The sequence below is a fragment of the Rhinatrema bivittatum genome, chromosome 4 (genome assembly GCF_901001135.1).
Source record: "Rhinatrema bivittatum chromosome 4, aRhiBiv1.1, whole genome shotgun sequence".
Taxonomy (NCBI): domain Eukaryota; kingdom Metazoa; phylum Chordata; class Amphibia; order Gymnophiona; family Rhinatrematidae; genus Rhinatrema; species Rhinatrema bivittatum.
Window position 1 is genome coordinate 206,776,902 of NC_042618.1, and position 26,350 is coordinate 206,803,251.

Sequence of the window (26,350 nt, forward strand, 5' to 3'; positions counted from 1 at the left end):
TGCTTACTGGTGCCATTGCTGCAGTAAATGCGCATCGGAACGGCTCGCACTCAAAAATGAAACGCGCCCAAAAAATAAGCACCTAGAAGAAAGTGTGGAAAAGTGCACGTACAACCTGTGCGCCAAATTAAGCACGTAAAAAGTTTGTGCGCATAAAAAGTGTGCCCAAAAACAGTACACAATGCATGAGCAGAACCGACGCACTGTGCACATGAATGGCCTACAAAGGGCAGCAGAACATGCACAAGAGTGTGAAAATGGCCGCTGCAGCCTACCACACGGCATGCAAGACAAATTCCTAAGTGCAGGGCCTAGCCCACCAGGCTGCTCAGGTCCCCAACAGGAGCAGGAACGAACATCAGTAGGGTGTGCCGAGCACGGAGACCAGAGGAAGTCCTGAAACCCCTCTCTCTCTCTGATTCAAAGGTAAAACTTCTCTCTTTTTTTTTTTTAAAACCTTACTTGAGTTCAGCGCTTACTGGCTGAGGACAGAGATGGTCTTTGACTGCGGGGGGAGAAGGCAAATTCAGTCACCGCCGCGCTTGGCCTCTTGCACCCGCAGCCTTTCGGCTGAACTAGCAGCTAAGTCCATGATAGGAAACCCAGCTACCGGACCAAGGCACACGCTGAGGGACCACGGAAATCACCTCAGGAATTCTCAGCCTGGAGAAGAAACTTTAGCTATCACCACAGGAGAGTGGGACTTTCTTTTCCTGGATTTAGAATTTCACATTTCTCCTTCCAAAACGCTTGAAGCAATCCCCATAGGGAGATGCACATCCATCATCTGCTGGAGATGGAGAATACTGGCAGACTGGAGTCACTGCAGGGCTATATATACTGTGATGTCAGCTTGCTCCAACTCCATCTGCTGGGCAGAGGATCACAAACTCACTGGTCCTGAGTCCGTCTGTCTACATGCTAGGAAAAATAGTTAATAGTCATTGTACACAAAATAAACCTTTAAATGTACTCAAGGATTTGGTCATTCATACAATCTCTAAATCTTCTACACAGCAACTACATGGATTGGATTGTCCCATGTGGGCAAACCACTGTGACACTATCATTTAAAAAACAAAAAAACAAACACTAAAGCCACAGGTGCTTTCTAGCAAGTTAAGATGCATCTGTGCTAGTGCTCTCATCATATAGGAGTGTTAGCACTCACACCATTACCTTGCAGAATGGCTCACCTCACCATGCTTGTTCATAGCCTTCTTGATGAACACATACATAGAGAAATGCTCCTGTAATACAGGACACTGACCCCTGCTTATCTTGTAGAAACAGAGAATAATGGGGCTAAGTGGTAATACCGCGCACTGCTAATTGGAGGACCTGAATTCAATTCCTGGGCAGGTCTTCCTCACCCAGGGGAAGCTAGGGATGCTACAGAGGCGGCATTCACAGCCTCTGGAGGAAGGACTCTAGTCTTCATACATTGGCAACATCTAGTGGTTGTATCTAGAGCTCATGATTGCACGGTTCTGCAAGAAGCCCAGGTTTATGGCCCCTGACCAAGGCTGCGATGACTGGGGTAGGTGAGCTGGGAGGAGATATAAAATGGGTAGAAACATCCAGGGGCAGCTGAGAAAGGGGCTCATGGTGCTGGATTCTAGTCCCAGTTCTGACTGAGCAGGAAGAAATTTCTGAGCCCCCCCCCAAAAAAAAATCACTTTTAAAATTTAACAATTATTTATTAAAGTCCTTAAAGGAAGATGCACCAAGTCTCATCCTAAATGTGACTGAGATTTGAAATACTTATCTGCAGACTCATATAGAGCAGTCTTGCAACTAATGGAAGAACCCCAGTTGCTTTAGCCTGTATGCTCATTCCTCTCCTCTCACATTTTATTGATTGTTCAGGGTTCCTACCTGTGAGGCATTTCTCCAGCACAGCCTGCAGCCAAGTAATGTTCTGCAATCGAGATAACACTTTCCCTTTCATCTCAGGGTCCTGCTGCTTACAGAATGCATTCACTATCTGTGGAAGAGAAAAAGCAAAAAAAAAAAAAGCAGAGACTTAAACATTTAAAAAAATAATTATTCAGAGGGAAAGGTCCTGAGCAGTCAAACATACAAGATTTATTTATTTATTTCGAAATTTTTTATATACCGCGGCACATTAAGATATCAACAGATAAAAACCACTTGGTCCACCCAAACTGCCCACTGTGCTGTCACGGGTTTGCTCAATCTGTGGTGTTCTTTCTTTCTCTTTCTGCTACTGTGGTCACTGTGACTATCCCAGGCAGACATGAATTCTGCCACTATTCTGGCCCCAACCTCATACACTGGAGTCTGTTCCAGGTGTCCACCATCCTCTCAATGAAAGAGTGTTTTCTCAAATTCCTTTTCAGTCTCTTTCCCTTCAACTTCATATAACACTTTGTCCCTGAGCTTTACATTTTATGGAAAACATTACATTCTGTATCTTATTGAAGTCTGCTAGTTATTTGAATGTTTGTATCATTTCTCCCCTTTCTCTTCTTTCTTCAATAGAGTAGATCTCTAGTTTATTCTTTCTATGCAGGGCTTACGGTGTCTGCTGTGCACCTATTGGTAGCCCTCTTCTGAACTGCCTCCATTTTATCAATGTCCTTTATTTGATATGGTCGCCACAAGTACACACAGTACTCAAGTCTGGGATCTCTTCAGAGACCTGTACAGAGGTTACTTCCCTCTTTTTACACCTAGTATATTACTATTTTGTCAATACTGACTGGGTGAGAAACTGCCAATGCTCAAGCCAAACTGACATCCACTCTGGCTGAAAATCCAGACTGTAATGTTTCATGAAGGAGTATACAGATATATAAGTAGCCGCCCTGCAGAATTCCCTCAGAAACACCATCCTTCGCTTCGCCCATGAGGCCTGAGCGATGGTTGAATGTGCCCTAAAAATGCTGGGAAGTGGTAAAGCTTTAGCAGTATAAGAACATAAGAATATAAGACTTGCCAAACTGAGTCAGACCAAAGGTCAATCAAGTCCAGTATCCTGTTTCCAACAGTGGCCAATCCAGGTCACTAGTACCTGGCAGGATCCCAGGGGTAGATAGATTCTATTGCAACTGTGGACCCCTGAGCCGAGATAAGGTCGACACTACCTGAAGAGGAGATCCAACAGGTCCTCGTTGTTGGGAGGCGAATTACGGAGCTGTGGTGATTCAAACCCAAGGCAGGGGTAACCACGGATTCCAGTGGACAGTCCAAGGATAGAGGAAGGTGGCAGGCAGCAAAATCCAGAGAACGGTCCAAGGGTCAAGACAGGTGAAAGGTAGCAAAATCCAGTGAACAGTCCAGGGATCAAGCTAGGTGGCAGGCAGCAGTGTCCAGAGAACGGTCCAAGAGTCAAGATCGGCAGCAGAATCCAGAGAACAGTCCAAGGGTCGAGGCCAGAAATCAGTCCAAGGGAGACAGGACCAGGACGTCGGGAAGCAACGGAGAGAACGGGGTCAGGAAGCAGGAAAACACGGTCAGGAAGAACACCAGGTCAGGAACACAAGATGGAACATGGAATCAGGAACACGAGCAGAACAAGCAGCTTCTCCAAGGAAATAACCTGTTGCAGAGGCAAGACTGAAGAGCAGGGACTAGGTTTAAGTAGTCCTTGCTTGATGACATCAGATGGGAACCGCGGGAAATTCTCTTGCCGCGGTCCCTTTAAGAGAGGCGTTTGCCTAAGCTGCTGCTGGGTGTCAGGTGCTGGCAGCGTTCCATGCCGCGGAGAAGAGATGCAACGACGGCGGCGGTTTTCTGCCACTGCGGAGGAGGGAACGGACCTGATGCCTTGATGGGTGAGGGAAACCGGCCGCGGGACTCTGTGGCCGGCGAGCGCAACATATTCCAAGATGCTTATCCTAAGAATAAGCAGTGGATTCCTGCAACTCTAACTTAATAATAGTTAATGGACTTTTCCTCCAGGAACATGTCCAAACCTTTTATAAATGCAGCTACACTAAGTTTTCACCACATCCTCTGGCAATAAATTCCAGAGCTTAATTATGCGTTGAGAACATTTTTTTTTTCTCTTATTAGTTTTAAATGTAACCTAGTAACTTCATTGTGTATCCCCTGGTTGTTGAACTTTTTGAAAGAGTAAACAATCGTTTACTCATTCCATTCCACTCATTTTTATAACTTCTATCATATCTCCCCTCAGCCGGCTCTTCTCCAAGCTTAAGAGTCCTAACCTCTTTAGCCTTTCTTCACAGGGGAATTGTTCCATCCCCTTTATAATTCTGGTTTCCCTTTTCTGTATCTTTTCTAATTCTGCTATATCTTTTTTGAGATGTGGTGACCAGAACTGCACACAATGCTCAAGATGAGGTCACACAGAGGCATTATGATATTCTCTATTTTATTCTTCATTCCTTTCCTAATAATCCCTAGCATTCTATTTGCTTTCTTGGCTGCTGCTGTACATTGAGCAGAATATTTCAATGTATTTTCAATGAGAACACTGGATCCTTTTCCTGAATGACGACTCCTAATGTGGAACCTTGCATTGTGTAGCCATAATTGAGTTACTCTTCCCTATATACACTGAGCTGATGGCTTTCTTAAACCAACGGGCTACTGAAACCTTAAGGGTCACCTCCCTCTTCAGTTGGCCACTGAAGAAAGGATGAACAAATGGTCTGTTCTCTGAAAGGGATTAGTCACATCTACTATTGCAGGAGAACCCTGCAAACTCCAATCCGTGAAACTTCTTTAAGCCCTCTGCAGAGGATTCCTTCTTGAAGGAAGGGAGAAAGATCATTTAGTTGAAATTAAATTATGACACCACCTTAGGTAGAAGGATAGCACCATGTGGATCAACAGAGATCTTCTGTAAACCTCAGCAAAGTTCTATACAGGAAGAGGCCTGCAATACTGAAATTAATCTCACGAAGCAGAATGCTACCAGGAAGACCATCTTAAGAGTCACATCCTTCACCAATACTCCTTTAAGAGGCTTGAATGGTAGGAATTTCAGGGACCTTAAGAACAAATTCAGGACCAATGAGGAAGCCAACTCCGTCTTCAAAATAAAATAAAAGATGTCTGTCAGCACTATCAAGGCGTTCCCCACACTGAGTCTAAGATAAACTCAACCCCTCCAAATACACTAGAAGTATGGAACTCATTCTTCCCAATCAAGAATGTTTCAAAAAAACTCTAAACCTACATCCAACAATCTACCTCCTAGACACTTGCCCATACAAGTCAGCGAAGCTTGCAAGCAGGGACCTCAACTTGGACATCCAAAATTGTGAAAGGCTCCCTTCTCTGAGGTAGTACTACCTACAGATCTAAAGGAAGCTGTGTTTGACCATTACGAAAAGCCAACCAAGATATAGACAACCCATAAAATTACTGTCCAGTATCTAATATTTCATTTCTGATAGAACAAAATACAATCACAACTAAATGACTGACTGAAGGAGAGAAAATGGCTGGACCCATATCAACTTGAATTCAGAAAAGGCCACAGAACAGAGACAATCATCATCCTCTTGGATGATGATCACAGATACCGTGATAAAAACCAAGCAACAGTCCTAGTGCTACTGGATTTTTTTTTAGCAGTGTTTGATACCATAGTTCACAATATCATACTATCAAGACTAGCAGAAGCTGGCCTAAATGGCAAGGTTCTAAACTGATTCAACTCTTTTCTGTCCATCAGACAATCTGTATTTTTGCTAACACTTCATCAATACCCCGGATCTTAAACTATGGGGTCCTCCAAGGTTCTGTATTATCGTCATCACTTTTCAACATATATCTCAGACCATTAGCACAGTTGATCCAAACTTTGACATTGAACCTTACATCTATGCAATTTATGTTAACTTGTTCTGCCAATGGATCTGGACTCAACAGCTATTAAAAAGCTAAGCACGTATCTTTCAACCATCCAAGACTGGACCAAAAACAAACTCCATCCAAATCCAAACAAAACTGAAGTTCTTTCAATACTAAACAAGCACATACAAGTCCTTGACTTGAAAATTTCATATAGTATCTATTAGCTTCCACTAAAATCACAAATAAAAAGCCTTGGAATCCTGCTGGACTATATATATATAAATATAAATTCTATTCTAACTCGCAGACGCCTGATCATCCCAGCTCTCAACTGAACTCGCATACCTAATCCTCTTTCTTCCTGCTCTCCTTATGTACCCCCTACCCTCCCTTTCTACCCCTCCCTACTCTCTGACTTGACACGTTAATTTTATAAAAATGATCTCCTCACTCTACTGTTATACATCTACTAAGAAAATAATGTATACTGTTCTCAAAGTTTTACTATGCCCAACTACTATGATAATTGCATATTTTGTATAATAATTGCATATTTTGTAAACCGTTATGATGGCTCTACCGAATAACGGTATATAAAACTCTACAAATAAAGAAATAAATATAATCCTGCTGGACTCAATATAATCCTGTAAATCCAGGCAACAATAAAGAGCTGCCACTTTCAGCTATAACATCCATGAAGGCTGCATCTTCTCATCAAGAAAAGACTAATCACATTAGTCCATGGCATAGTAACTGAACAGATGGATTACTGCAACATACTATAGAAGGGTTTAACAAAGTCCTCCAAGAACTTCAGATAATACAAACCTCTGCCACACATCTGATAAATACACAAAGGGCAAGCAACTCACTACTTCTTGTATACCATAATACTTCAGTATACATAAGAGGAGGACACATCTGATAAAGGCATGCAAACCACACTTATCATACATAAACTACACTGATTACCAATCCCCTACAAAACCAAATTCAAAACTCTTGACACTAACTTTTAAGGCTTTAAGAGGAGACAAATGTAATTGCTTGACAGAAAGGCTGTCATTATATTGTCCTCATGACCACATAGATCCTCACTGGGTACATCTGTAACAACTCCATCAACAAAAAAATCTAAAAAACAAATACCTGCCAATGATCCTTCTTGGGAGCAGCATACATTCTATGGAACTTTCTCCCAGAAGAGATCACTCAAATGCATCACTATCCTTATTTCAGGAAACATGTTAAAGCCTGGCTCTTCTGCCAAGTTTTTAATGCAAAACCATTACTGCTTTAACTCAAGAAAGCAGCAAAGCAGTTTAACTGATGAACAATTAAACTTCTGAGCATACACAGGAATTCCAGTGCACAAGACCCGCATGAGTGAGCAAGTCTCTTCAGTCCCTTCCTAGTTAATGGAATGAAGGCATAACCTAGTGGTTATAGCAGTGGGCTGCAAACCAGGGAAACCAGGTTCAAATCCTGCTGCCACTCCTTGTGATCTTGAGCAAGTCACTTCACCCTCCACTGCCTCAGGTTCAAACAGATTATGAGCCCACTCGGGACAGGGAAATACCTACATACCTGAATGTAATCCGCTTTGAAGTGCCTATAAAGAAGAATATAAATCAAATGAATGTTTAACTCAATGGGGAGGAGGGTGGGATTGTGTCTGACATGTCCTGCTGTGCATGGAAAATACCTATTACAGGAAAGCAACCTTGCATTCTCCACAGACAAGTAGGATAGATTCAGATGCACAAGTGAAGACTCCCAAGCTGAGGGCTGCAAAGAGTAAGGTAATATTTCCCTTTTTAGACAAGTCTAGAAATGGACACCCTCCAGTTTTCTTTGGCATTAGAAAATATCTTGAAAAAAAAAAACCGGTGTCCTTCTCTGGTATTGGTTCTATTACATTTGCAGATAACAGAGATGCTATTTCTTGTCTTATATGATGAATGTGCTTCTGAGAGGTTTTTGCAAGCCTGAAGAAGAGGGTGGAAAAATTGAAAATCTAGAAAATACCCATTTTGATCATCGAGCACCCATGGACTTGTAGTTATGTTGGACCATTGGTGGTATAAATGCTGCAACCTTCCTCCCACTGGAAGGTGACTGATGTAAAAACAACTGCTGAACTTATTTTGCATGTAGTCTCTCTCATGTATTTATTTATTTTATTTTTATTTATCCAAAGTCTAGGCTTTGGTGGTGGTTATTGCTGCTGTGGTTGATTTCTGTCTCTGAGATTGATAAGATGGGAACTAACATCATGAATAATATATTTTTTTTTTATTTTTTTTATTTAATTTTATATACCGGCAACCGTTTGCACATCGTGCCGGTTTACAAGTAACTTACAACAAAAGATATATAGGCGTAGCCTTTACAGAGAACGGTGTATAACAAACGCAGTAACAGAATAAATAACTAAATAACTAAGGGAGGGATGGAGGGGGGTAGTCGAGACAAATGGGGGGGCAGGGGGAGGGTGCAAACAGACACAAGGGGATAAGATATGAATTAATAATAATAGTGTGTACTATAAGGAAGATATCTTCTTTGGACAGCCTATGGTTCTGTAGTTGCTGAAGTAAGCTTGCAGCATTGTATTCTGTTTTTATATTATTCACAGTGTCTTTTGTTATCTCCAAATAGATTTTCACCTGTATAGGATGCAGCCATTCATTTTTCATGCAAGTCTTCTCTCAAGCCAGATACATTAAGCTATGCTCTTTGGTCGCTATGACTACTGCTGATGTTCTGGAAGCAGAGTCAAAATGGTCATAGAGCGACTTTATCAAATATTTAGCAAACTTATTTGCTTTTCGTAAATTTGCATTAAATTTTTGTTGAAGTTTTCATGGAAAACGATGAGACCTCTGATTTTTTGTAAAAATATACAGATCCTGTATCATCTGAAACTGATGTGCCAAAATTCTGTTCAGCAGCATTGCGATTGGTAGACTTTTTACCCATTGTATCAAGCATTTTACCTTTTTTCTCCCTGGAGGGATATGGGAATAAATCTGATGTTTTTCATCTTTGTAATGCTGATTTTATTACTAGTGAATCAAAGGGGGGGGGGGGGCAGAGTTGGGGACTCTTATATTGCTGGGGATAGAAATCTGGTGGAGCTCTCTCCCAGGAGGACTTGCAGAGCCTGCTGCCACTCTTCGGTTAAAGGGAAGTTGCTTTTGTCTTTTCTGTAAATTTTAAATTAAAAAAAAAAGGGGGGAGTTTGCTTTATTTTTTGTTTTCCCTATCGATCGACTCTGAGTGAGAGTGGTGCTGAAGCCCAGCAGAGGCTCAGCTGCAGCGGCTCTTGTGCTTTAATCTCCTCAGGCTTAAAGCACTCGGGGTCCGGGTGGGTTGAGAGCATGTTGCGCGGCAGCAAGTGTACTGCATGCAGTGATGCGCACACAGCGCTCTTGAGCTGGCTTTTGTTCCTGCTGCCTCTCTGGGACACCGTGGCGGCGACGGAAAAGCAGCACGGGCCTGGGAGGGTTTCCGGTGCATCGGGGGAAGCAGAGGAGCCCTTCCTGATTAGCACGGGAATGGAGACCATTTTTCTTCCTTCGTGGCAGGACTGAACCAAATCACGATGAACCTAGATGATGTGGTAGGCCTGATTGACAAACTGAAGAGTAGTAAATCACCTGGACTGGATGGTATACACTCCAGGGTTCTGAAGGAACTCAAAAATGAAATTTCAGACCTATTAGTAAAAATTTGTAACCTATCATTAAAATCATCCATTGTACCTGAAGACTGGAGGGTGGCTAATGTAACCCCAATATTTAAAAAGGGCTCCAGGGGTGATCCGGGAAACTATAGACCAGTTAGCCTGACTTCAGTGCCAGGAAAAATAGTGGAAAGTGTTCTAAATATCAAAATCACAGAACATATAGAAAGACATGGTTTAATGGAACAAAGTCAGCATGGCTTTACCCAAGGCAAGTCTTGCCTAACAAATCTGCTTCCCTTTTTGAAGGAGTTAATAAACATGTAGAAAAAGGTGAACTGGTAGATGTATATTTGGATTTTCAGAAGGCGTTTGACAAAGTTCCTCATGAGAGGCTTCTAGGAAAAGTGAAAAGTAATGGGATAGGTGGCGATGTCCTTTCGTGGATTACGAACTGGCTAAAAGACAGGAAACAGAGAGTAGGATTAAATGGACAATTCTCTCAGTGGAAGGGAGTGGGTAGTGGAGTGCCTCAGGGATCTGTATTGGGACCAGTACTTTTCAATATATTTATAAATGGTCTGAGAAAGAAATACGACAAGTGAGGTAATCAAATTTGCAGATGATACAAAATTGTTCAGAGTAGTTAAATCACAAGCAGATTATGATAAATTGCAGGAAGAACTTCTGAGTCTGGAAAATTGGGCATCCAAATGGCAGATGAAATTTAATGTGAATAAGTGCAAGGTGATGCATATAGGGAAAAATAACCCATGCTATAGTTACACAATGTTAGGTTCCATATTAGGAGCTACCACCCAAGAAAGAGATCTAGGCGTCATAGTGGATAACACATTGAAATCATCAGTTCATTGTGCTGTGGCAGTCAAAAAAGCAAACAGAATGTTGGGAATTATTAGAAAGGGAATGGTGAATAAAACGGAAAGTGTCACAATGCCTCTGTATCACTCCATGGTGAGACCGCACCTTGAATACTGTGTACAATTCTGGTCGCCGCATCTCAAAAAAGATATAGTTGCGATGGAGAAGGTACAGAGAAGGGCGACCAAAATGATAAAGGGAATGGAACAGCTCCCCTATGAGGAAAGACTAAAGAGGTTAGGACTTTTCAGCTTGGAGAAGAGACAGCTGAGGGGGGATATGATAGAGGTGTCTAAAACGGGTTAATGTGAATCAGTTATTTACTCTTTCGGCTAATAGAAAGACTAGGAGGCACTCCATGAAGTTAGCATGTGGCACATTTAAAACTAATCGGAGAAAGTTTGTATTCACTCAACGCACAATTAAACTCTGGAATTTGTTGCCAGAGGATGTGGTTAGTGCAGTTAGTGTAGCTGTGTTTAAAAAAGGATTGGATAAGTTCTTGGAGAAGTCCATTACCTGCTATTAATTAAGTTGATTTAGAAAATAGCCACTGCTATTACTAGCAACAGTCTCCAACACCCACACTTCAAGGGAAACCCTTGCTCGGTGGTTTTGTGCGGTGGCTACGTTTCAGGACAACCACTTTGTAATTGTCCCTCTTTATAGCCCCTTATTTTACTCTTTATTATTTACTATTAGTGTCCATTTTTGTTTTTTATTCATCAGACTTTAAATAGAGTGGGAAAGCAGGTAGGTCACACACAAAAATTAAAAAAAAAAAAGAGAAATTGTGGGTTGAGAGAGACAGGTTCATACAAGTTAGTGCAACCTGGTGATAGGACAGAAGCGAAAGTGGCAGGTTTCAGACCACCATCAGGTCCGCCAGACACAGAGGAGGAGGGGTCCGAGGGAAGAATGTCTCTCACATGTCTGGCACGAATAATGATTATAAACATTACACCCATGAGTTGGTCCAGATTCAAATAGGCAGTTTCGGGCTATAAGTATAAGATGTGTAGGAAACGGGCACATGAGAATAGGAGGTAGATTGAAAGAGAATTCTGGGGATTCGGAGGAAACATTAATTAAATTGAATTGGAGGCACCTGAGGGAGTCAGCAGCCTCAGTCTGAGGGGGGCAAGTGGTGATTCGCCCATGGTAGCTTTAAAAGCAGGTAGAGTAGAGAGAGATGCTGGAACAGAAAATGAAGGCGTCACTCACTTTAAGAAATTAGAACAAACATCAATAGTAAGTACTAAAAGCTTGAAAGGTGGTATGAACATAGTTTTAGAATTTTAAGGTAGTTTGCATTGTATTTAATTTGATTTTATTCGTTTAAGAAACATCTTAATAACTGTGGACCCGGCATGGACACAGCAGTATTTTCTCCCGCAGTCCCTGAAGCAGGCAACGTTTTGCCGAAACATGGCCAATGTCGGGCAGTCCGATCCGCACCCATAAGAAGCAGTAAGGGTGGCAGCCTAGATAAGTACACGAAAAAAGAAAAAAAACTGTTGGATGGGTCGGACAGACAGCCGGGGAGAAGTGAAATAGTAATAAAAATGAATAAAAAACAAAAAATGGACACAAATAGTAAATAATAAAGAGTAAAATGCGGGGCTATAAAGAGGGACAATTACAAAGTGGTTGTCCTGAAACGTAGCCACCACACAAAACCACCGAGCAAGGGTTTCCCTTGAAGTGTGGGTGTTGGAGATTATTTATACAAAGGGAACGAGGTTGGTTGTTTATTAGTGATTACTAGCAACAGTAGCATGGAAGACAGTTTTTGGGTACTTGCCAGGTTCTTATGGCCTGGTTTGGCCACTGTTGGAAACAGGATGCTGGGCTTGATGGAGCTTTGGTCTGACCCAGTATGGCATGTTCTTATGTGGCTGCTTCAGAGACTGTGGGGGTTGGGGGGAGGGAGATCTCCCTCTGCTGCTGACCCTGGCTGATTTGAGTCCCGTGGAGGACCAAGGAACCTGGGGAATTCAGTCGGGTGAGGAAGAAGACCTTTTGGGAAAGGATTCTGATGATTCTGCAACCTTCTCATCAGATTTCGTCCTGCTGTTGCACAAGGCTTATTTGGCCAGAAAAGCCCTGGGCGGTGTGGTTCTAAGCAAGGGGGGGGGGGGGGGGCAGTAGGTTCACAACCAAGGAAGAGGTCCAGGGTTTCACGGGCTACTGGCACTATAAGGATATGCCCGCAGTCGAACGCTGCGGACGAACTCTGAGGATTCAGAGGACGGGGATTTGCCTGTAGAGGACCTTCCTGAGGCGGATCCTTCTTCAGAGGGACAGGATCCAGAAGAGGGGCTGGGAAAAGCCCCAGCTGTTGAGAGGGACGATCCTAAGGTGATTCGTCTTTACCATAGGGAAGAGTTGGGACCCCTGATCCCCTATGTCCTTAAGGAGTTAGGGGTAAAGGTTCTGTGAGAGGAATCCAATCAGGAAGAGATGGATCTGGTCATGGATGTCTTAAGAGATCCAGTGAAGGCTTTTCCTTTCCATAAGTCAGTTAAGAGGTTAGTGGTCAGGGAGTGGGATACTCCAGAGACTGGCTTGAAAGTTGATAGAGCAATGGATAAATTATATCCTTTGTCTGAAGTCAAACTTAATCTGTTGAGGGTTCCAAAGGTGGATGTCTCAATGTCGGCAGTTATTAAAAAGACAACCGGAGATCATGTGATGCAGCGAGGGAGACAGATGTAGTTTTTCCCTCTCTGCGCCTAGCCTCTGCATCCAGCCCCATCCCCGGCGTCTAAAATCAGCTGGAGAAGTTCTAACATCTTTGCACCCTTCTAATTACCTTTGCCAAGCAGTTTTGGCGACAATGGCAACCCGAATGGTGAGAAAGGAGCAAGAAAAAGAGCGTGATAAACCTCGAGGCCTAGATCTACCCTCTCCGCCTGCGGCAGACCCATCTGCTGCAGTTCAGACCCCGATTGCGCTTGCAAATATTAAGGAGGCGATTATAGAGGCGTTGGGGCCAGAGCTGAAAAATATTGTGGAGAAAATAACAGAGCTTTGAAGTACCTTAAACAACTTTGAGGCCCGCTTCACAGAAGGGGAGCAAAGAATATCAGATGTACAAGATGGCCTCCACATGGCCCAAACTGACATCGCCGATCTTCGGACCTCACTCGCTAAGCAAGCCGCCTATATTGAAGACTTAGAAAACAGATCACGTCGGTCCAACCTCCATTTCGTCGGACTTCCAGAATCTGTTTAAGATCAGGAAATGCCGACAACCCTGGAGACCTGGCTGCGAGAGGGATTGGGCCTTGCCAACACATTTGGGCCCATTCGGGTGGAGCGGGCACACAGATTGGGCCCAAGAAAGGATAACCCAGTGAGACCTCGGGTGGTTATCACAAAACCTCTAAACTATGCCCATAAAATCGAGATCCATAGAGCTCTCCTGACCGGCCGCACTCTCTCTTACGAGAATCAGCGAGTCTTAATTTTTCAAGATTTTTCGGCCGGAGTGTCGACGCAGAGACAGGTGATGGTGCTGCATTGCTCGCAGGTGATCACTATGGGTGTGCGCGCAACTTTAATCTATCCAGCCCATCTGTGAGTGACGACTGCAGCAGGCACCAAATGGATGGAAACGGCAGAAGAAGCCCGTACCTTTGTACAGGAGCGCAGTCGATTGGAGTCTGGAAAGCCGGACTCATCACTGGGTTTGCATGGCTGCGACACAACTTTTGTCATGGCGGCCGCATGGGCTCCCTTCCTTTCTGAACCTTAATTCTCCTCGCTAACTCAGCAGGGGTTTGGCATTCCATCGGTGGCATTGGTCAGTGCGAAAGGTAAACTAGTGCCTTAGTGGGGTTTTTTTATTTGTTTACAACCATGCTCCTCCGAGTCGTGACGTGAATCAACATTTTTTTTTCTCCTTCCCCACACGTCTTGCTGAGCCTTCACTTTATTCAGGGTTTCTGGTCGAGACTATTGAACTTCCCTGACCGTTCTTCTATTCATCTGTTTTCACAGGTGTTTTTTTTGGCCGCGTATTGATGCCGGCAATGCTACTGCCTGTTCGTGGAGAGGTTTTTTTTCTCTCTCTCGTGAGCCTGAAGACTTAAGACTCAATGGAGATAGTCAATTATCTGGCTTGTCCTGTGGTGTGGCTTGGAACCCAGGCATACAGACTGGTTACTGGGCTGCAGTGTAAAGCAAGTTACCATTGTTGGTATTGTTGTATTTTCACAGTTTACTTTATCTACGTTTCATACTCTATCCTTTATTTGCCTCCTGTGGGAATCTGGCAGACTATCGTGGTGTCTGTTTTTTTTTTATATAGCATATACCACTGGATTGGTGATTTTTTTTCTCATACTTGCAACCAGAAGAACTTGCACGGGTCCGATACTCAGCCTCAGACTCTGAAATGTATAGGACAGCGCTCCTGTATTTTTCTATTTCTTTTTTTTCTCAAGTGACATCGGGGGCTATTGTACAATACATATGGCTGCAACTTCTGTGACTGTTCTTTTCAATGAAGAAATCTGTTGTATTGCTTGTTTATTTTTGGATAAACAGTGAGCTTTAGAGGGAAGGGGGCTTCTTGGGAATATTGTCAATTTAGGTTTTCTTATCTATTTGGAGAGGTAACTTATGGATCTGAGGTGGAAGCTGGCCTGCCTGGAACTGAGTTATGGGCTGACATTAACTTATATATTTATTTATTTTATTTATTTATTTGGGGTTTTTATATACCGACATTCATCTGGGATATCACATTGGTTTACAGTAAACTTAAAACTGTACATGAAATGTGCTTGACAGATAACAAAATTGTATATATTGTATGAATGAGCTGGTATCGAAGATATTATTTCTGATCATGCACCGGGTTTGGATGGATCTGCAGTTAGTGCAGTCCTCTAATACAGGCAGGATTTGGAGGCTCCCTTACTATCTAGCGGAGGACAAACGCTTTCAGCAATACCTAGAGGAGAGGTGGTCTGATTATGCAACATTAAACCAAGAGCATCGGGAACAACCTACTTTGTTCTGGTTTTCTGCCAAGGCGGTTCTTCGTGGAGATATAATTGCATATTCCGCCCATTGGCGGAAGATTTTACATCAGCGTATTCTGCAGTTGAGCACTCAACTACGCAAAGCTAAGACCCAACTGCTTCAAGCCAACACGAAAAGTGCGAGGGACAATTATTTATCCATACAATGTACATTAAATACTTTACTCCATCAGCGAGCTAAGAAAGGTCTGTTATATTATCATTTTAAATTATATCAATATAGTAACAAGGCAGGCAAGCTGATGTCTCATATGATTAAATCCGCTCGAGCTACTCATATTTCGGGGCTGCGCAATCAGACTGGCCAGGTGAAGACTCACACTAAGTCCATATTACGTCTTTTTCAGGAACACTACATCAAACTTTATAGAACGGAGGGGTGGACAGAGGAGGCATGTGCTCAATTTTGCGCCTCTCTAAATATCCCATGCCTTACGGACACCCAAAAGGAGGCACTTAACTCTCCCATCTCGCCTGAGGAAATAAAGCTAGTTATCTATCACTCCAAACACTTAAAGCCCCAGGGCCTGATGGGTTTTCGGCCGAATTCTATAAAAGTCTAGTGGAAAAGGTAGCCACCCCATTGTCCCTGTTATTCTCGGACCTTATTGCTACCAGTAGTTACCCTCCGAATGTGAATTGTGCCCACATATCCCTTATCCCTAAAGCAGGTAAGGATCATTCATTACCTGACTCATACTGTCCGATTTCCTTATTTATTTATTTAAAATTTTTATATACCGACGTTCATCAGGGATATCACATCGGTTTACAGTGTAACTGAAACAGGCGCCTGGGAAGGCGTTTTACATCGAACAGATATAACGAATAAACACATGAACAAATGAGGAGGCGTTTTACATCGAACAGATATAACAAATTAACATATGAACAAATGAGGAGGGGAGATAAGGGCGGGAAATAATCAAACAAAACGTTATGAGCAAAATTTACAAATATATATAGAATTGCTCAACTTCGACCAAAAACTGTTAGCCAAAATAATGGCTGACCAATTGGCGCAGTTTCTTCCATCCCTGATAAGTAGTAATCAAGTTGGATTTGTGCGCCAACATTACGCCCTTTCAAATATTAGACGGTTACTAGTGGCTATGGAGATGTGCCAACACACAAAGACCCCATATCTGGCTATCAGTTTCGATGCTGAAAAAGCCTTTGACAGAGTAGAATGGAACTACTTATTTTATATTCTGTGGCAGATGGGCTTTGATGGATTCTTTTATCAAGCGTTACAGTTGTTATAACATGATCCCCAGGCAGTTATTATAGCAAATCGGGAACAGTCTACATCTTTCAATATCACACGGGGAACACAACAGGGATGCCCATTATCTCCCCTACTTTTCATATTACAGTTGGAACCCTTGCTCTTAGCCATACAGGCGACTTGGGCGATTAGGGGCCCTCGCTTTCAATCTGAGGTCTTTAAATGTGCTGCCTTTGCGGACGACCTCTTGGTGTTTCTTACAGACCCTTACACTTCTCTATCACCCCTTTTGGAATTGTTTTGGGCTTTCGGGGTTTTCTCTGGGTTTCGGTTGAACGAAGGTAAATCTTCCGCACTGGGATTTCTCGATGCGCTTAAAGACCGATGGCCAAACACCTTTCCATTGCAATGGGCGGGTGATTCTTTTCGCTATCTGAGGGCCACATACCTAAAGACCCCAGTTTAATCTATCAGTTCAGTGTCCCACGATTGCTGAAGTATACATTGGACACTTTTACTACATGGAAAAATGTGCCCTTGTCATTAAGTGGCCGAGTGAATTTATACAAAATGATTATCCTTCCTAAATGGCTGTACCTTTTTCAAAACTAACCTCTCCAGATTAGGGTGAAAGACTTGTCCTCAGTAGATTGTCATTTTCGGAAGTTTTTATGGAGAGGGGGGGAAGGCTCGCATACTGCTCTCTTGGCTACAAGAACGGTGGGGAACAGGAGGGTTGGGAGTTCCGAATTTAGCAGTGTACAATTTGGCCAGTAATCTGCGGATAGCTAGAGACTGGTTATTGGGCAAATCCTTTTATACTAACTATGTGGCTGACAGCACCCTGACTACTCTGATAGATGTTAAGTATGTCTTCCAAGTGGAGGCGACTAATCTCCCCATCCTAACACACTTAGTAGTGATATGACCCATCAGACAAGCATGGGTTCAGTTGACCAAACACCTCCACCTATCTAGGGTATGCACTTATTTACTGCCCATTGCTAGTAATGGAGACTTCTCCCCAGGCTCACAATCTTCTGCCTTTAGGATATGGGACAATTAATCACGAAAGAGGGGAAACAGTTATTTTCAGAACTTCGGGAATATTATGGCTTGGTGTTGTTGTCTGTCTTTTCATACTTGCAGATTACTCATTACCTTCACTCTCTGCCCACAGCGTTCATACAACCACTCTCCTTTCAGAAGTTAGATAAGATATTGAAGTTAGAAAAAGAAAAGACTCCTTCACTCTCTCTCTATTATAAGGGTCTGAAGGCGGGTGGAAATATACTGTTTTGGCCAACCGTTGGAAAGGGGATGGGGATTTTGTGGTCACACCTGTGATTCTGCAGGCTTGATATGGTCGAGTGGCTAGGATCTCGTATAACATTTATTACCGGGAACTACAATACAAATTTTTGGGGAGGGCATATATTTCGGCACAGAGGGCACATCGCCTGACTATCTCCCCCTCGGCGTTGTACAGAAGATGTAAGACGTCAGTAGGCACATTGGCACATGCTTTCTGGTCCTGTCCTACTATCAAAATTTTTTTGAGCCATGTGGCTGGGTATCTGGCAACCATTTTACAGGTTTCCATCCCAGTTGCCCCATAGTGGCTCTTATTTGGTTGTATTCCCCCGTTTCAAATTCGAGATCCTGGTACCCGTTTTATTGATCCAAAAAACTAGTCTTGTGGGGAAGAGGGTAATACTATTAGGTTGGACAAATGAAGATTCACCATCTTTTTAGACTTAGCGGAACTATTTCCACTCAATGATAACCATGGATCATCTTCTTTCGAATAGTTCACCTCGACATCGGCGGCGATTTTTAGAAATCTGGGATTCGTATATATAGGCTCTTCCACACAGTGCCAGAAGTCACATTCTTAATGATTGAAGTTTATATGACTGTATCCTGCTCTGGAGACTGCTCTATTTTGATTGGCATTATGACTTATTGCTTCTTTGAAAAGAAATGATGTTTGAGGGGGGGGGGGAGATTTCTACCTGGGTCTTTTCTGTGGTTTTTTGTGGTTAAAGGGGGAGAGTATCAGATAACAGCACTCCTCCAATGTTTTGTATTTTGATTGGACAAATGCCAATAAAAACCATTTATACATAAAAAGACAACCATTCCAGTGGCTGATTCTGCAGCACTGAAGGATCTGCAGGATAGAAAGCTGGAAGTCCATCTCAAGAAGATTTTTTAGGTGTCTGCCATAAGCATACGTGCTGTGGTGTGCAGCAGCTTTATGATTCGGGCTGGGCTGCGATAGGTGCAGCAGTTGCAGGTGGATAAATTAATGTATGCATCAGAGGAGAAGCAGGCGGATTGGCTGGAGGCTGCGGTGGCTTATGGCATATCATACTCAAGTATGATATGCACTGTCATAAAATAACTGGATTGATAAGAAATTTAATTCTATTAATGTATTTCTACTTAAAATCCACTTTATAAATACATGATCTAATCAAAGCAACTTACAATATAATTAATAATGCATAATCACAATTAAAAAAAATAGCTGAAATTGGTCAATATCTGACTTTCTAATCTATTTTTGAAAATTATTTAAAAAAAAAAAAAACTATGTTCAGACTTTAAAACAGCTAACCCTCCTCCACAAGTCCACTTTTTCCTTTTTTTTTTTACCTTCCTTTAAATAAGCCCTGCAAATCCCTAACCCTACAAATTCCAGAAATCCCCATTAACAAGCTTATCAATATCATCCAGGTCCATTTTTTCACAGCACCTAACCAGTTTCTCCGGTGTTGATTTTACTGAGATATGTTTTATCCTTGGCCCTGTTGATTTATTTCTATTCTATATTTTACCTAATTTAGCCCTGTTGTTGATTATTTAGTCTCCTTCAGAATATGCTGTGATTGGCTTTGAGCACATTTCAAAAAGGTGGGCATTAAATCCAAATAAATAAATAAAAGAACATTTGGGATGGGGCTATGGGAAGAGGGCAGAAGGATCAGAGAAGGTGCCACAAGAGGAAGAGAACAGGAAGCAAGGTGCTCAGGAAGAGGTCATATGGGGGGGGGGGGGGGGGGGGCGCAGTACTCTGAAATAGGCCATGGAGGAAGGCGAACAGGAGTGAAAACATTCAGGAAGGGGCTTTGAGAGGGAGAACCAGGGAAGGGCACACTGGAGGGATGAAAGAAGGAAAGGTGTCATGGGTGGGGGCAAGCAGGGCAGTAGGATAGGCACTTGTGGATGGCAGCACTCAAGAGAAGAGTCACAGAAGGAAGGCAGTAGGTAGAGAACCAGAGAAGGGGTTGCAGGGAGGAAAGAGTAAAAGGAAGAGCACTCAAAGAGTCTGTAGATAGAAGCAAGGAGGAAAGGCATTTCGGAAGGGGCTAAGGTGGGGATGGGAGGTAGCACTCATGAAGGGGCCATAAGGAGAGGGCAGGAGGAAGAGCACAGTTTATATCTGAAACGATTCCTTATTTAACATTACGTTTATTACATTAAAAATAATTCTGGAGTGCATGTTATTACATTAATCAGTTTTCTCTTTGACATTTAACTGCATGTAAAAAGAGAGACTCATGTGGGGGTCCACAACATTTTTGGAAGTTGAAAAGGGGGTCATGCTCCCTAAAAATTTGAGAACCCTTGCCATAGTGTATCCAGATAAAAATAGAGTGATCAGACACTCAGATTCACTTACCTCTCTGAACCAATTAATTGCAAAAAACAGCAATGAACAGAGAAACTCCTTTTCAAGCTTCGACAAGGACTCCAGTTTTTCTGTTACATCCAGGTCAGTTAAATATAAGGGACATCCTGCAATAAGCCAGGAATAGGAACAATATGAAACATTACTCTTGGAGACTCTAGGCAAGCCACTTCAACTCACCTGACTATAACTGAATAATGAAATTACATTTCTCTTCCTCCTCCTCTGAAATCTTTCATGTAGTTCAGGTGCCAGAAATATGCTATCCAGCTATCTGCTTCAGAGGAGGTTGTGTACATGTTTCTGAAGTATTATATTGTAAAACAGTTTATATACACAATTGGAATGAAAGGTGCTATGCAAATCCAAAGTTAGTAGTCAGTATGTATAAAAACATCAGTATCCCTAACTTGCTTTCCTGGTTCCATTCTATATCTTTAGACCAGGGGTCGGGAACCCATGGCTCGCGAGCCAGATATGGCTCTTTTGAGGGCTGCATCTGGCTCGCAGACACGTGTCGCCATACTTCGCGGTTCCCCGCTGACCCAGCTGCTCCCCGGTCCTCCGCCGCCCGGGCTTAAAATGCTGTCAGCCCGGGCGGAACGCGGCAGGACAGCTGGAGTCAGCGGCACCAGCGTGCTCTCTTCTCCTCCCCCCCCCGCGGCCCGGAAGAGGAAGTGGAGAGCATCGGGTGCCTGCGCGGGAAGAAGAGACCACACTAGCGTGGTCTCTTCTTCCGCGCAGGCACCCGATGCTCACCACTTCCTCTTCCGGGCCGCGGGGGGGGAGGAGAAGAGAAGAGAGCACGCCGACTGGAGTCATCCGGGTGCCTGCGCGGGAGTCATCGGGTGTCAGCCGGGTGCCGGGTGCCAGCGCTGGAGTCATCGGGTGCCTGCGCGGGTCTTCCCGCGCAGGCACCCGATGCTCTCCACTTCCTCTTCCGGGCCGCGGGAAGAAGAGAGCACGCCGGTGCTCTCTTCTTCCCGCGGCCCGGAAGAGGAAGTGGAGAGCATCGGGTGCCTGCGCGGGAAGAAGACTGCAGCGCGGCTCGGAGGAAAATGAAAATCTTCAACCGCGGCCGATGGGACTCCGCCTTCGCCTCCGCGAGGGCTGAAAATGAAGGAGGTTAGCGTTGGGAGGTGGCTGCTGCTGCCGCGAGTTCCCGGGGGGGGGGGGGGGGGGGGGGGGGGGGGGGGGGAGAGAGAGAGTGAATGAGCAAGCAAGCATGTGTGTTTGAGATCCTGTGTGTGTGAGTGAGAGATTGCATGTATGTGAATGATTGAGAGCCTGTATATGTAAAAGAGAGTATGTCTGATTGAGAGCCTGCCTGTGAGAGAGAGAGAGCATGAATGTAAGTTTACCATTGGGACCCTGTATGTGTAAGTTTGTAATTGAAAACCTGTTTGTTTGAAAGAGTATGTGTGTATGATTGAGATCCTTTGTGTGTGAGAGAGATCATGTGTATGTATGATTAAGAGCCTGTGTGTATAAGTAAGAGAGAGATCATGTGTGTCTGTGTCTGATTGACAGCTGGTTTAGGTGATGGAGCATGTGAGTATGTGATTGAGAGCCTGTGTTTAAATGAGAGAGAGAGACCATGTGTGTCTGTGTGATTGAGAGCTGATTTAGGTGAGGGAGCATGTGAGTATGTGATTGAGAGCCTGTGTTTAAATGAGAGAGAGAGACCATGTGTGTCTGTGTGTGATTGAGAGCTGATTTAGGTGAGGGAGCATGTGAGTATGTGATTGAGAGCCTGTGTGTAAATGAGAGAAAGAGAGGACATGTTTGTAAGCATGTGAATGAGAGTCTGTGTGTGAGAGAAAAAGACAGCATGTATTTATGTGATTGAAAGCCTGTGTGTGTGTAAGCGTGAAAAGATAGACAGCATGTGTGTAAATGTGTAATTAAGAGCCTATATAAGTGAGAGAGAAAAAACATTATGTGAGTGACTGAGAGCATGTGTGTATAGGTGTGTCATTGAGAGCCAGTGTGAGAGAGAGCGCTGGTATGTGACTGAGAGAGGAGAAAGTTCCAAGCAAACCACCCCACCTCCTGCTAATTCAGAACAATCTCAGGACACCTGGATATCAAACGTTCCCAGGTATGCAGAGCAAAAAAATTTTTGTATCCTTATTATTTTTCATTACTGGATCTTTGTGTCTGCTATTTTGAAATATTTTGTTGGTATCTGGAAATGTTTTATATGAGTTTTTAATTATTGGATATTCCACTCATCAGCTGTTTCGAAATATGTTCTTTTTGTTAGTACAGTTTTACTGCTGATGATTTTATATTTCTTGATTTGTTTTATAAGGATGTGTGATGTTTCTTTTTTCCTTTGTTACACTGCATACAGAGACTCTGGCTTGTTGCAGTTTCCAATTCAGTTTTTGTCTGCATGCTTCTTGTTATGCGTTTTGGTCTCTTTATTCTATGTTAGGTGAGGGACAGCACGTGATTCAGGTGAGGTTTTCTGCTGGCGTGTAGTTTCTGTGTAGGACTCTATAGCAGCCTGACTTGGTCCGTTTTCCTAATAGGAGATGTATTGGTGTCTTAAGGCCTGGTGTAATATTTTCAGAGACTTATTGTACTTTAAAAGTGTGATCTTACATAAAATGCACACATTTACTTGTATTTAGTTTTAAACATATTGTATGGCTCTCATGGAATTACATTTTAAAATATGTGGCGTTTATGGCTCTCTCAGCCAAAAAGGTTCCTGACCCCTGCTTTAGACCATATATCCATATAGGAGAAAATCTTAACTGCTACATCCTGCCATTACTGAACCATTACTAACTCATGCTATAAGGTGACATTTTATCTTACCTAATAATTTCCTTTCCTTGAATTCAGCCAGACCAGTCCAGACAAGTGGGTTTATTCGCCCCTACCAGTAGATGGAGGCAGATAACAACAGGCTTGTGATGTTAGCCCTTATAATAATAAATAAATAAATAAGGTCCTGTGCTACTCTAGCCTGCCAGTATTTACTGCAACAAGCTAAGATAAAAACCTACAAAACCTCTCACCCTCACCAACCAGGAGGGCATCTGCAGAAAAGTCAAAGCTACTAATCAAAACAAAGAATCACAGAAGAAGAATCAAGAAACTGGACCAACAGTGATTCACACAATCCATGCAGAATCTGAATTAGGGATTTCTGTATATCTAAAATGGCTCTGAATCTAGAAAACAAACCTTCTTGCAGTAAGGGACTGGTCTGTCTGGATTCAAGGAAATGAAGTTATCAGTTAAGGTAAAGTTTCACCTTCCTCTTCATCCAGCCCAACCAGTCCAGACAAATGGAATGTACCCAAGCTATCCCTCAGCAGGATGGGAAAATGCCAGGCGTGCCTTCAACACCTCAGCCAAAGAAAGCTGTCTCCCTGGCTTGGACATCAAGGTGATAATGCTTTATAAAGGTGTGCAAGAAAGCCCATGCAGTTGCTTTGCAAATCTTCACTGGAGAGACAAAACAGAGCTTGGCCCAGGAAGCCACTTGAGCCCTTGCAGAATGAGCCCACAACCCCTTAGGTAAAAGCAAACCCTTTGATATATATGCCAAATTTATTGCTTCTTTAAGCCAGCTTAAGATTGCGGCCTTGAAAGGTGCTCCACTCTTCCTAGGACCACCAAACAATACAAAGAGATTGTCCGATTTAAAAAAACTACTGGTTACCGTCAAGTACCTAAGCAAAACTCTCTGCACATCTAACCGATGAAGTTGAATATAGGCTCACAGAGAATCCTCCTTCCTAAAGAAAAGAACCACCACTGAATGATCTAGGTGAAACTGAGAAACCACCTTAGGGAGGAAGGAAGGAAGGAGCCCTGTGGATAGACACCGCCTATTCTGAGAACTTTAAAAAGTGATCGCTATAAGACAAAGCCTGCAACTATGAAATCCTTCTAGCTGAACAAATGGATACCAGAAAAAAGGTTTCCAGAGTAAGATCCTTTACCAAGCCTCCCTCAAAGGCTCAAAAGAGACACCTAAGGACTAAATTCAGATCTCAAGAAGGAAAAAGATTTCTTCTAGGAAGACATATACTTTTAGTTTTCTTCAAGAATCTTGAAGGCAATAGCACCACTCAGACCTCTAGTGAATTCAATGCCAGGCCATTCTCCATGTCTTGCTGCAAAAAGGCCAAGATATCCACTAAGGAAGCCTTTCTTGCCACCATTCTTCAAGCACTCTCAAAACCCTTACATATGCAAGGGATGTAGAAACTTTTCTTGATCTTAAAAGAGTAGACACCACATTCTCAGAATAACCTCTCTTAAATCAGAGAAGCTCTCCCAAGAGCCAAGCTGTAAGAAAAAATCAATCTGGTCCTTTATGAAGAATTGGCCCCTGAACCAACAGCCCCTTGGACTGAAAAAAATAGAAAGGGCTCTCCAACTAGGTGTCTCTTTAGGTCTGCAATCCAAGAATGTCTGGGTCAATTGGGTGCTACCAGAACCACAAGATCTCGATGCCTCTCCATGTTCTGCAAAGCTCTACCCACTAAGGGTCACAGAAGAAACACATAGCTTGAATTGGCCATTCCTGAATACAGCCATTCCTGAATACAGCATCTAAACAGCTGACCCCAGCTGACCCCAGACTCCTTGGCAGTCACCAAGTCTTCGACTACACTACAGCTTAATCACAGACTGGGGAGATTCTGTTGCTTTCCTGCGCGGGAGCGTGCGTGCAGCCGCAGAGAGCAGGGCTCTGTGCTCTGGTTTGGCGGGCTCCGCCTCCCGGGCCTGGTTGGCGGATCCCATGACAGCGTGGCTGGTTCATCCTGCTATCTACGGAAACATCGTTTACGGTAAGCAAACTTGCTTTTCTTTGTTACAGTTTACCCCGTCCTGTGTAAACCGATCTGATATGGTTTCTAACCATGAAGGTCGGTATAGAAAAGAGTTAAATAAATAAATAAATAAATAAATAAATGAGAGGCTTCTACGAAAACTAAAAAGTCATGGGATAGGAGGCGATGTCCTTTCATGGATTACAAACACGTTAAAAGACAGGAAACAGAGAGTAGGATTAAATGGTCAATTTTCTCAGTGGAAAATAAACAGTGGAGTGCCTCAGGGATCTGTACTTGGACCAGTGCTTTTCAATATATATATAAATGATCTGGAAAGGAATGCGACGAGTGAGGTTATCAAATTTGCGGATGATACAAAATTATTCAGACAAGTGAAATCACAAGCAGACTGTGATACATTACAGGAAGACCTTGCAAGACTGGAATAATGGGCATCCAAATGGCAGATGAAATTTAATGTGGACAAGTGCAAGGTGTTGCATATAGGGAAAAATAACCCTTGCTGTAGTTACACGATGTTAGGTTCCATATTAGGAGCTGCCACCCAGGAAAAAGATGTAGCATCATAGTGGATAATACTTTAAAATCATCGGCTCAGTGTGCTGCAGCAGTCAAAAAAGCAAATAGAATGTTAGGAATTTTTAGAAAGGGAATGGTTAATAGAACCGAAAATGTCATAATGCCTCTGTATCGCTCCATGGTGAGACTGCACCTTGAATACTGTGTACAATTCTGGTCGCCGCATCTCAAAAAAGATATAGTTGCGATGGAGAAGGTACAGAGAAGGGCAACCAAAATGATAAAGGGGATGGAACAGCTCCCCTATGAGGAAAGGCTGAAGAGGTTAGGGCTGTTCAGCTTGGAGAAGAGACGGCTGAGGGGGGATATGATAGAGGTCTTTAAGATCATGAGAGATCTTGAATGAGTAGATGTGATTCGGTTATTTACATTTTCAAATAATAGAAGGACTAGGGGGCATTCCATGAAGTTAGCAAGTAGCACATTTAAGACTAATCAGAGAAAATTCTTTTTCACTCAATGCACAATAAAGCTCTGGAATTTGTTGCCAGAGGATGTAATTATTGCAGTTAATGTAGCTGGGTTCAAAAAAGGCTAGGATAAGTTCTTGGAGGAGAAGTCCATTAATGGCTATTAATCAAGTTTACTTAGGGAATA

The 26,350-nt window shown here is 43.0% G+C and overlaps 1 protein-coding gene across 3 annotated transcripts in view; it reads right to left on the reverse strand.

The window, feature by feature from the left end:
* Positions 1-26,350, reverse strand: part of FANCD2 (FA complementation group D2) — a 536,781-nt gene that overhangs the window by 187,815 nt on the left and 322,616 nt on the right. For all 3 annotated transcript variants that reach the window (XM_029599610.1, XM_029599611.1, XM_029599609.1), the window contains 2 exons: positions 20,340-20,455; positions 1,879-1,987 (listed from right to left, as the gene is read on the reverse strand). In XM_029599610.1, coding sequence (XP_029455470.1) covers positions 1,879-1,987; positions 20,340-20,455 — 225 coding nt within the window. The remainder of the gene's footprint in view (positions 1-1,878; positions 1,988-20,339; positions 20,456-26,350) is intronic.